This window comes from Carcharhinus amblyrhynchos, unplaced genomic scaffold (genome assembly GCF_965287045.1).
Source record: "Carcharhinus amblyrhynchos unplaced genomic scaffold, sCarAmb.v2.hapA chromosome_1393, whole genome shotgun sequence".
NCBI lineage: Eukaryota > Metazoa > Chordata > Chondrichthyes > Carcharhiniformes > Carcharhinidae > Carcharhinus > Carcharhinus amblyrhynchos.
This window is the reverse complement of record NW_027651133.1, coordinates 10,484-22,356: the sequence shown is the minus strand read 5'-3', so window position 1 is coordinate 22,356 and position 11,873 is coordinate 10,484. Positions and strand designations below refer to the sequence as shown.

Here is an 11,873-nt window from a genome sequence, read left to right as displayed (position 1 = left end):
CTCTCCTCCAATCGCGGATCCGCCATTTTGGGGCCCGGCTCCGGTTGGACTGCGGGGAGAAAGGAGAAACTCTGGCTGGCGGGGTGGCGGCGGGTGGAAGGAAATGGGGAAAACAATCACTAAACGCTGCCGGTGAAGGAATAAAAAAAATAAACTAAAGGCGGCCGAGACTGAAATAAATCTGTACTGCCGCGCGCGGCCCGCTGGGAGTTGTAGTTCCGGAGACCGGAAGTTGTAGTTCCGAGAACCGGAAGGCGTCACTCGGAGGACCAGAACGCGTCACTGGGAGGACCCGTCGCAGGGAGGACCTCCTCCAGAGGCCAGTGCCTCCAACTCCTCCCGGGCGGCCGTTGTTATGGCGACGCCGAGCGAGGCGGACGAGTTCCCTGCCATCATGCTGCACTCCCGCTACTACAGCAGCCGGGAGGTGGCCGTCCACAACACCATGAACGACCTGTGGGTCTCCTTCCTGGGCAAGGTCTATGACCTGACCCCCCTGGTGGAGCAGTTTAAAGGTAAACTGCCCGAGGAGGGGGGAACAAAAATCAAACAACAGCAAAGTTGCATTGACATAGCACCTGGTGCACTGCATTAATCAATTGTTGTGCTGATTATACATTCTGCTATCCTGCCTTTCTGCTGCTATTTGCACCGTGTGCCACCCTTGATTTGATTTATTATCGTCACATGTATTGGGATACAGTGAAAAGTATTGTTTCTTGCGCACTATACAGACAAAGCATACCGTTCATAGAGTACATAGGGAACAAAGATTTAATTTGATTTATTATTGCCACATGTATTGGGATACAGTGAAAAGTGTTGTTTCTTGCACGCTATACAGACAAAGCATACCATTCATAGAGTACATAGGGGAGAAAGATTTGATTTATTATTGTCACATGTATTGGGATGCAGTGAAATGTTTTATTTCTTGGACTACGTAGGGGCGTCACAATGGCACAGTGGTTACTCGATTCCCGGCTGGGGTCACTGTCTGTGCGGACTCTGCATGTTTTCCCTGTGTCTGCGTGGGTTTCCTCTGGGTGCTCCAGTTTCCTCCCTCTTATGTCGGAACAGGCGCTGGTGTGTGGCAACTGGAGGATTTTCACAACAACTTCGTTGCAGAGTTAATGTGAGTCTACTTGCGACAATAATAAATAAACTTCAAAACAAACTCCACAGAGTACCTATACGTGATCACCTCCCCATCACTTATCCCTCAACCAGCATTGCTAAAGCTAATTGGATTAGACAGCGTAGATTCAGAAAGAATGTTCCCGATGGTAGGGGTGTCCAGAACTAGGGGGTCAGAGTTTGAGAATAAGGGGTAAACCTTTTGGGACTGAGGTGAGGAGAAATCTGATCACCCAGAGGGTGGTGAACGTGTAGAATTCACTCCCACAGAAAGTAGTTGAGGACAAAACGTTGTGTGATTTTGAGGATAAATTAGACATATCTCTTGGGGCTAAAGGGATCGAGGGATATGGGGAGGGGAAGGGGGTGATCAGGATGTTTAATTTGATCAGCCCATGATCATAATGAATAGAGAAGCAGGCTTCAAAGAGCTGAATGGCCTACTTCTGCTTCTACTTTCTATGTTCTCCCTACCATGATCAAGTTTCTGTTTGTGGGATCCTGCTGTATGCAGGCTGGTTGCCACGTCTCACAACAGTGGTACGTGGCAAAAACTACTTGATTTGGTTGCAGAGCACTTTGAGGTGCCGAGTGGTTGTTGTAAAGTGCCAGATAAGTTCCAGCATTCCTTTTTGCGATGATCTTGGCAGCTTCCTTCTCCTGCAGACTTGGAATCTTTACTCTGATACTCCCGTGCCTGGCTTCAGAATTGGTAAGAAGTCTCACAACACCAGGTTAAAGTCCAACAGCAAAAGCCACTAGCTTTCAGAATGCTGCCCCTTCGCCAGGGAGTTAGAACTCCCATTCACCTGACGGAGGGGCAGCAAGCACTCCGAAAGCTAGTGGCTTTTGATAACAAATAAACCTGTTGGACTTCAACCTGGTGTTGAGAGACTTCTTACTGTGCTTACTCCAGTCCAACGCCGGCCTCTCCACATTCAGAACTGGTGACAGGGAAGGCGCATAGAATCACAGAGTAGTACAGTAGGAGGCCATTTGGCCCATCAAGTCTGCACTGATCACAATCCCACCCAGACTATATCTCCACAACCCCACGCATTTACCCTCGATAGTCCACCGACACTAAGGAACAATTTAGCATGGCCAATCCACCTAACCAGCGCGTCTTTCGGAGCGTGGGAGGAAACCGGAGCACCCGGAGGAAATCCAACGCAGACACAGGGGAGAACGTGCAGACTCCACACAGACAGTGACCCAAGCTGGAAATCGAACCCGGGTTCCCAGTGCTGTGAGGCAGCAGTGCTAACCTCTGAACAATTCCCATCCACTGCCCCTCTCCTCCGCCTGGCTGAGCTCATTCTCTCTCTCAACAACTTCTCCCTTAACTCAACCCACTTTCTCCAAATCAAAAGAGTAGCGACGGGTACCTGCATGAGTTCCTAGCTACGCTTGTCTTTTTTAAAATGGAGTATGTGGAACCTCCCTCATTCCAGGCCTATCTGGGACCCCACCCCCGCACAGCTCCTTCACCGGTACATGGATGATTATTTTACTGCAGCTTCATGCTCTCGTCCAGACCTTGAAAAATTCGTCAACTTCACTTCCAGTTTCCACCCCTCCATCGCCTTCAACTGGTCCATCTCAGACTCTTCCCTTCCCTTCCTTGACCTTTCTGCCTCCATTAGATTGTCATCGACTTCAGGAAGCGTAGAGGAGAACGTGCCCCTGTCTACGTCAACAGGGCTGAAGCAGAAAGGGTCGAGAGCTTCAAGTTTTTAGGCGACCAGATCACCAACAACCTGGTTCCCCCCCGCCATGCTGACACTATAGTTAAGAAAGTCCATCAACGCCTCTGTTTTCTCAGAAGACGAAGGAAATTTGGCATGTCAGCTATGACTCACCAACTTTTGCAGATGTACCATAGAAAGCATTCTTTCTCGTTGTATCACAGCTGGGTATGGGGTCCTCCTCTGCCCAAGACCGCAAGGAAGTACAAAAGGTCATGAATTGTAGCCCAGTCCAACACGCAAACCAGCCTCCCATCCATTGACTTTGTCTACCCTTCCCGCTGCTTCGGAAAAGCAGCCAGCGTAATTAAGGACCCCACGCACCCCGGACATTCTCTCTTCCACCTTCTTCCATCGGGAAAAAGACACAAAAGTCAGAAGTCACATACCAACCGACTCAAGAACAGCTTCTTCCCTGCAGACTTCTAAATGGACCTACCTTATATTAAGTTGATCTTTCTTTACACTCTAGCTGTGACTGTAACACTACATTCTGTACTCTCTCCTTTCCTTTATGAACGGTATGCTTTGTACAGTGCGCAAGAAACAATAATTTTCACTGTATGTTAATACGTGCGGCAATAATAAATCAAAACGTATCAATAGACTATCAATAAAAAAAGGACAAAGAATCAAATGGACTCGAAACGTCAGCTTTCTTCTCTCCTTACAGATGCTGCTAGACCTGCTGAGATTTTCCAGCATTTTCTCTCTTTGAGTGCTAGCCACCGTGACGCCCAACCAGCCTTTTGTGGAAGACACAGATGGAATTTGGGGTTCTTTGGTTGTGTCCCTTATCTGGACTGATTCTGTTCTCTCTCTCTCGTTCTCATCCAGGTGATATGTTGCTCAGGCCCATTTTAGAGGCAGCGGGACAGGACATCAGCCACTGGTTTGATGAGGAAAGGAAAGATGTAAGTAAGGGACCTCGGGAGGACCAGAGGTCGGAGTCGGAGTAGACCGTTCGGCCCATCGAGCCTGCTCCACCACTCAGTACGACCGTGGCTGGTCTTGGGTTGCAGCTCCGATTTCTCAGCTCTGAGGAGAAGTCTCGGGGACTGGGAACACAGAAAATAGGAGCAGGAGGAAGCCATTCGGCCCTTCGAGCCTGCGCCACCATTCAATGTGATCAAGGCTGATTATGCAGTTTTGCTATCCCATTCCTGCTTCCTCTCCACACCCCTTGATCCCTTTAGCCGCAACAACCAGAGTTTAGAAGAATGAGGGGAGATCTCATTGAGACGTATAAGATGATGAATGGGATGGATAGGATAGAGGTGGAAAGACTCTTCCCGCTCAAAAAAGACAGTAGGACTAGGGGGCACAGCCTCAAGATAAAAGGGGGGCGGTTTAGAACGGAGTTGAGGAGGAACTTCTTCACTCAAAGGGTGGTGAATCTCTGGAATTCTCTGCCTGTTGAAGTGGTGGAGGCTGCCTCGCTAAATATTTTTAAGACGCGGGTTGATGGGTTTTTGATAGGAGAGGGGATTAAGGGTTATGGGGAGAGGGTGGGAAAGTGGAACTGAGCAGCGACAGATCAGCCATGATCTTATTGAATGGCGGGGCAGGCTCGAAGGGCTGGATGGCCTACTCCTGCCCCTATTTCTTATGTTCTTAACCAGCTCCCTTTTGAACATACCTAACAATCTGGCCCCTAGGGGTGCCACAGTGGTTAGCACCGCAGCCTCACAGCTCCAGGGATTCACGACTTGAATCACTGTTTGTGTGGAGTGGCACGTTCTCACCGTGTCTGCGTGGGTTTCCTCTGGGTGCTCCGGTTTCCTCCCACAGTCTGAAAGACGTGGTGGTTAGGGCGCATTGGCTGTGCTAAATTCTCCCTCAGTGTACCCGAACAGGCACTGGAGTGTGGCGACCAGGGGATTTTCACAGTAACTTCATTGCAGTGTTAATGTATGCCTACTCATGACACAAATAAATAAACCAACAACTCTCTATGGTAGAGAATTCCACAGGTTCACAACTCCGAGTGAAAAAGTTCTTTCTCATCTAAGAATAAGAATACCCTTTATTCTTAGACTGTGACCCCTAGTTCTGGACTTCCCCAACATCGGGAACATTCTTCCCACATCTAGCCTGACTAGATCCATCAGCCTTTCTCCTCTTCCCCCCCCAGGTACTGCCAGACCTGCTGTGTTTTTCCAGTTGAGTGAGTGGGCATCTGCATGGCAAATACAGTATAGTGTAGATAAATGTGAGGTCATCCACTTTGCTAGAAGCAACAGGAAGACAGATTATTATTTGAATGGGTATAAATTAAGAGAGGTTGATACTCAACGAGACCTTGGAGTCCTTGTGCATCAGTCGCTGAAAGTAAGCGCCGCAGGTTCAGCAGGCAGTAAAGAAGGCAAATGGTATGTTGGCCTTCATAGCGAGAGGAATTGAGTAGAAGGATGTTTTGCTGCAATTGTACAGGGCGTTGGTGAGGCCACACCTGGAGTATTGTGTGCAGTTTTGGTGTCCTTATCTGAGGAAGGATGTCCTTGCTATAGAGGGAGTACAGCGAAGGTTTACCAGGCTGATTCCTGGGATGGCAGGTCTGTCATATGTGGAGAGAATAAGTCGATTAGGATTGTATTCACTGGAGTTTAGAAGAGTGAGAGGGGATCTCATAGAAACTTGTAAAATTCGAGCAGGATTAGACAGGCTAGATTCAGAAAGAATGTTCCCGATGGTGGGGGGAGTCCAGAAGTAGGGGGTCATAGTTTGAGGATAAGGGGTAAACCTTTTAGAACTGAGGTGAGGAGAGATTTCTTCACCCACAGGGTGATGAATGTGTGGAATTCACTCCCACAGAATGTAGCTGAGGACAAAACGTTGTGTGATCTCAAGAAGAAATTAGATATCGCTCTTGGGGCTAAAGAAATCGAGGATATTGGCGGGGGGGGGGGTAAGGTGGGGATCAGGTATTGAATTTGATGATCAGCCATGATCAAGATGAATGGTGCAGCAGGCTCAAAGGGCCAAATGGCCTATTCCTGCTTCTAGTTTCTATGTTTCTATCTACAACCTTCTGGGGAAGAGAATTCCAAAGATTCACAAACCATTGAGTGAAGAAATCTCTCCCCATCTCAGTCCAAAATGATCAGCCCCCATATCTTGAGCTGACCTCCTGTTCTAGATTCCCCAGCCTGTCCTCCTAGGGACTAGATTTTCCACCCACTCGCCATTCCATCTTAGAGGCAGCGCTGTGGTTAGCACTGCTGCCTCACAGCGCCGGGGACCCGGGTTCACTTCTGGTCTTGGGTCATTGTCTGTGTGGAGTTTGCACATTCTCCCTGTGTCTGTGTGGGTTTCTTCCGGGTGCTTCGATTTCCTCCTACACTCTAAAGATGTGCAGGTTAGGCGGATTGGCCATGCGAAATTGCCCCTTAGTGTCTAAAGGTGTGCAGGTTAGGTGGATTGGCCGTGCTAAATTGCCCCTTAGTATCAGGGGGTGGCTGGATAATTGCATGGGGTTATGGAGATAGGGACTGGGTGTGATAGTAGTCAATGCAGACCCGATGGGCTGAATGGCCTCCTTCTGCACTGTAGGGATTCTGTGAGTCATCTAGATTGAGTCAACGGGTCCGTGCCATTTACCCAGTCACCACCTCCTCCATTCACAGTCCCTCAGGATGGAGGGTGACTCGCATCCACTCTGATTTGACGGGTTCTGAATGGCTGAACAGTCCGAGGTGCAGCCTGCAGGTTCGGCCAGGCGTGGTGCTTGAAGGATGGGGGTTTGCCCGCCCGTGCGCTCCCTCCGTTGCCATCGCCCTTCCCTCTGCGCGCTCGCAGCTTAAGACGTTTCCCACAGCGACTCCGGCAGAAAACAGAAATCTCTCTTACTTCCTTCCTTTCCGACGCAGATACGCATCAAGATTGACCAGCTGACCAATTGCCAGAAGTACCACACGCCCCGTGGTCGCTTTGTGCACATCCCTCCCCTCTTTCCGATGAGCAATTGGTGCAATGCCTTCGGTATACCCTGGTGGCAGGACTCAAAATACGAGGTTGGATATTTGACAGAGAAAACAAGAGATATTCGCATTATCAACACATTAACAGGCCAAGAACATGTGATCGAGGTACACTGCATTAATCAATTATTCTCCTGTTTATACATTCTGCTTTCCTGCCTTTCTGCTGCCATTAGCACCATGTGTCGCCCTTGATTTGATTTATTATTGTCACATGTATTGGGATACGGTGAAAAGTATTGTTTCTTGCGTGCTATACAGACAAAGCATACCGTTCATAGAGTACATAGGGGAGAAGGATTTGATTTATTATTGTCACATGTATTGGGATACCGTGAAAAGTATTGTTTCTTGCACACTATACAGACAAAGCATACAGTTCATAGAGTACATAGAGAAAGATTTGATTTATTATTGCCACATGTATTGGGAGACAGTGAAAAGTATTGTTTCTTGCGTGCTATACAGACAAAGCATACCGTTCATAGAGTACATAGGGGAGAAGGATTTGATTTATTATTGTCACATGTATTGGGATACCGTGAAAAGTATTGTTTCTTGCACACTATACAGACAAAGCATACAGTTCATAGAGTACATAGAGAAAGGTTTGATTTATTATTGCCACATGTATTGGGAGACAGTGAAAAGTATTGTTTCTTGCATGCTATACAGACAAAGCATACCATTCATAGAGAGGGAAAGGAGAGTGTGCAGAATGTAGTGTTACAGTCATAGCTAGGGTGTAGAGAAAGATCAACTTAATGCGAGGTGGGTCCATTCAAAAGTCTGACAGCAGCAGGGAAGAAGCTGTTCTTGAGTCGGTTGGTACGGGACCTCAGACTTTTGTATCTTTCTCATGATGGAAGAAGGTGGAAGAGAGAATGCCCGGGGTGTGTGTCGTCGTTGATTATGCTGGTTGCTTTTCCGAGGCAGCGGGAAGTGTAGACAGAGTCAATGGATGGGAGGCTAGTTTGCCTGATGGGACTGGGCTTCGTTCACGACTTTTTGTAGTTCCTTGCGGTCTTGGGCAGAGCAGGAGCCCAGACCAAGCTGTGATACAACCCAGAAAGAATGCTTTCTATGGGGCATCTGAAAAAGTTGGTGAGAGTCGTAGCTGACATGCTAAATTTCCTTAGTCTTCTGAGAAAGTAGAGGCGTTGGTGAGCTTTCTTACCTATAGCATCAGCGTGGAGGGACTAGGACAGGTTGTTTGTGATCTGGACGCCCAAAAAGGAGAAGCTCTCCACCATTTCTACTTCAACCCCGTTGACCGTTAACACTCCACTTGTCTCATCTGCCTGGCATCTTTGTCAATCTCTCCTTAGCTCCAACCTTCTGCTCTGTTTTCAACGATATAATTCATTATATTACAAAATCCCTTCCATTCTGGACTCAAAACATTAACTCTGTTTCTCTCTCCACAGATGCTGCCAGCCCTGCTGAGTTTATCCAGCATTCTCTGCTTTTATTTCTGATTTCCAGCATCCGCAATCTTTTTATTTTCATATACCGGTGTTAGTTGCAGAGTTTAGCAGAACGCTGATGGAAGAGCAGGGCACCACTGTGTCAGGAGTGTGTTGGATTACTGATAAAACATGCTTGCGATGACTAGAGGCAGTAATACGTTTGACAAATAACTCCTTTGATCAATGTGTTGTAACATACATCTTCAGAGTCAAGCCTTAAATCCATCAGTTAAAAATCTCTCCAGGAATTAAGAGAGCCCAGTTAGTGTACGGATATCTCCCTGAGAGAGAGAGAGAGAGAGACACCAGTCAGTGTACAGATATCTCCTTGAGAGAGAGAGGGGACTGAGAGACACGAGTCAGTGTACAGATATCTCCCTGAGAGAGAGAGGGGGGGCCTGAGAGACACCAGTCACTGTACAGGTATGTTTCTGAGAGAGAGAGAGAGAGAGGGGAGCCTGGGAGACACCAGTCAGTGTACAATATCTCCCTGAGAGAGAGAGAGAGGGGCCAGAGAGACACCAGTCAGTGTACAGATATTTCCCTGAGAGAGAGAGAGAGGGGACTGAGAGACAACAGTTAGTGTACAGATATCTCCCTGTGTGTGAGAGAGAGAGAGAGAGGGGAGACTGAGAGTCATCAGTCAGAGTACAGATGTCTCCCTGAGGGAGAGAGAGGGGACTGAGAGACACCAGTCAGTGTACAAATATCTCCCTGAGAGAGAGAGGTTTAGAGATACCAGACATCTCCTTGAGAGAGGGAGGACTGAAGAACACAGTGTACAGATATCTCCCTGAGAGAGAGAGAAAGGGGACTGAGAGACACGAGTCAGTGTACAGATATGTCCCTGAGAGAGAGAGAGAGGGGACTGAGATACACCAGTCACTGTCCAGGTATGTCTCTGAGAGAGAGAGAGAGAGAGGAGCCTGGGAGACACCAGTCAGTGTACAATATCTCCCTGAGAGAGAGAGAGAGAGAGGGGCCTGAGAGACACCAGTCAGTGTACAGACATCTCCCTGAGAGAGAGAAAGGGGACTGAGAGACACCAGTCAGTGTACAGATATCTCCCTGAGAGAGAGAGAGGGGACTGAGAGACACCAGTCAGTGTACAGATATCTCCCTGAGAGAGAAAAGGGAGTGAGAGAGATGAGTCAGTGTACAGATATCTCCCTGAGAGAGAGGGGACTGAGATCTAAATCATTATCTATAAAGGTTCGAAAGGGATCAGGAGGGAATTGAAAACTCCCTTTTCTATGAGTTCTAATGTAGAAGGTGCATCCACTGTTCATTTTCTTTGAAACTAGTGATGCTCCCACAATGTGAGCTGTAGATGAGATGGTAGCAGCTTTCTCACTTCACGGTCACGAGGTTCCTGGCTGAAGTCCCACTCCAGAACCCAGCACAAAGGTCCGGGCTTACACTCCAGGGCCGTACCGAGGGAGTGCTGCATTGCCAGACTCCTCCAGCTGAGATGTTTAACGGAGGCCCCTAGCTTCCCGCCAGACTGGGTTGGTATTGTGGAGAGCCGGGCCGTTTCCTCCGGGCTCCCGGCCAACATTCGCCCTTTAATCAATATAGGCGTGTGTGTGTGTAAAGCAAGGTGGCACCATGGTTAGCAGTGCTAACTCACAGTGTCAGGGACCCGGGTTCGATTCCCACCTTGGGTCACTGTCTGTGCGGAGCCTGTGCGGAGCCTGCACGTTCTCCCCCGTGTCCCCGTGGGTTTCCTCCAGATGCTCCAGTTTCCTCTCGGTGTGAAAGAGATACGCTGGTTAGATGCATTAGCCACGTTAAATTCTCCCTCAGTATTACCCAGACAAGCAACGGAGTTAAAGTTTATTAATTAGTCACAAGTCAGCTTACGTTAACATTGCAATGAAATTACTGTGAAAATCCCCTCGTCGCCACACTGTGGCGCCTGTTCGGGTAGCACTGAGGGAGAATTTAGCACGGCCCAACGCGCCCTAACCAGCACGTCTTTGGACTGTGGCAGGAAACCGGAGCACCCAGAGAAAACTCACGCAGACACCGGCGGTGGGGGGTGGTGATGATGGTGGGTGAACGTGCAGACTGTGCACAGACACAAGCTGGGGATCGAACCCAGGTCCTTGGTGCTGTGAGGCAGCAGTGCTGACCACCATGCTACCCGTAGGCGACTATGGGATTTTCGCAGTAACTTCATTGTAGTGTTAATGTGAGCCTACTTGTGACACTAATAAACTAAGAAGAAGGTAGGGGAGTCTAAAACTAGAGGGCATAGGTTTAAGGTGAGAGGGGAGAGATACAAAAGGGTCCCGAGGGGCAGTTTTTTCGCACAGAGGGTGGTGAGTGTCTGGAATGAGCTGCCAGAGGTAGTAGTAGAGGCGGGTACAATTTTGTCTTTTGAAAAGCATTTAGACAGTTACATGGGTGAGATGGATATAGAGGGATATGGGCCAAATGCGGGCAATTGGGATTGGCTTGGGGGTTAAAAAAAAGAGGCAACATGGACAAATTGGGCCAAAGGGCCTGTTTCCAAACCTCTATAAGTTCAGCGGCTAGTAGTCATGAAAATTGCAGTTGAGACCAAAGTATTTGCTTATTTTGTACATGCTGTGCGTCTCCCCCCTGCATCCCGCTTCCCCCCCCCCCCAAAATGGCAGGTGTGCAGTGAGGAGACTATGAATGACATCCTCGAGAGGTACCTGGCCTATAACGCTCACGCAGCCAGCTACACGTGGAAGTACAACGGCGTGCCGCTGCAAATGGACAAGACGCTGGAGGACAACGGCATTGTCGATGAGGATGAGTTATTCTACGAGCTGCGGATGGACCCTGAGGACTACCGCCAATCTATCCTGCTCTATTTCAACGATGACCTTACAGAACTCTAAACTTCTGCCCTCAGCAGAGTGAAGCGTGCGTAACCTACAGCAAATTCCTCCTCTCTCCCCCACCCCGCCCCCCGCGTCTGAGCTAACTGCACAGATTATTACCGTCCCCGAATAAAATCAGTTGTTTTTCTTTTGTATTGACTAACTGTCACTGGCGGTACAGTCTCTCTGTGAATCCCCTTATCCTTTTGAGCAGTGGGAATAGTATTGATCCACTTCGTAGAATCATACAACCTCTACAGTGCAGAAGGGGGCCATTTGGCCCATCGTGCTTACACCGACCACAGTCCCACCCAGGCCCCATAACTCCACGTTTTTACCTTGCTAATCCTCTGACACTAAGAGGCAATTTAATATAGCCAATCCAGCTAATCTGCACATCTTTGGTCACTAAGGGACAATTTAGCATGGCCAATCCACCTAACCTATACATCTTTGGACACTAAGGGGCGATTTAACAAGGCCAATCCTCCTAACCTGCACACCTTTGGACACTAAGGGGCAATTTAGCATGGCCAATCCACCTAACCTGCACATCTTTGGACACTAAGGGGCGATTTAGTACAGCCAATCCTACACATCTTTGGATACTAAGGGGCAATTTAGCATAGCCATTCCACCTAACCTGCACGTCTTTGGACGCTATGGGGCAATTTAACAAGGCCA

At 48.5% G+C, this 11,873-nt stretch overlaps 1 protein-coding gene across 2 annotated transcripts; it reads left to right on the top strand.

The window, feature by feature from the left end:
* Positions 1-314: 314 nt before the first annotated feature.
* Positions 315-11,380, top strand: cyb5d1 (cytochrome b5 domain containing 1). Of its 2 annotated transcripts, none has more exons than XM_080185219.1 (4): positions 315-515; positions 3,723-3,799; positions 6,755-6,973; positions 10,977-11,380. In XM_080185219.1, the coding sequence occupies exons 1-4, from the start codon at positions 356-358 to the stop codon at positions 11,205-11,207; spliced, it is 687 nt and encodes a 228-aa protein (XP_080041345.1). In that variant the 5' UTR covers positions 315-355; the 3' UTR covers positions 11,208-11,380. The 2 variants fall into 2 exon arrangements, with proteins under 2 accessions (XP_080041345.1, XP_080041346.1); XM_080185220.1 differs by lacking the exon at positions 10,977-11,380 and adding an exon at positions 8,293-9,320.
* The last annotated feature ends 493 nt before the right edge of the window (positions 11,381-11,873 follow it).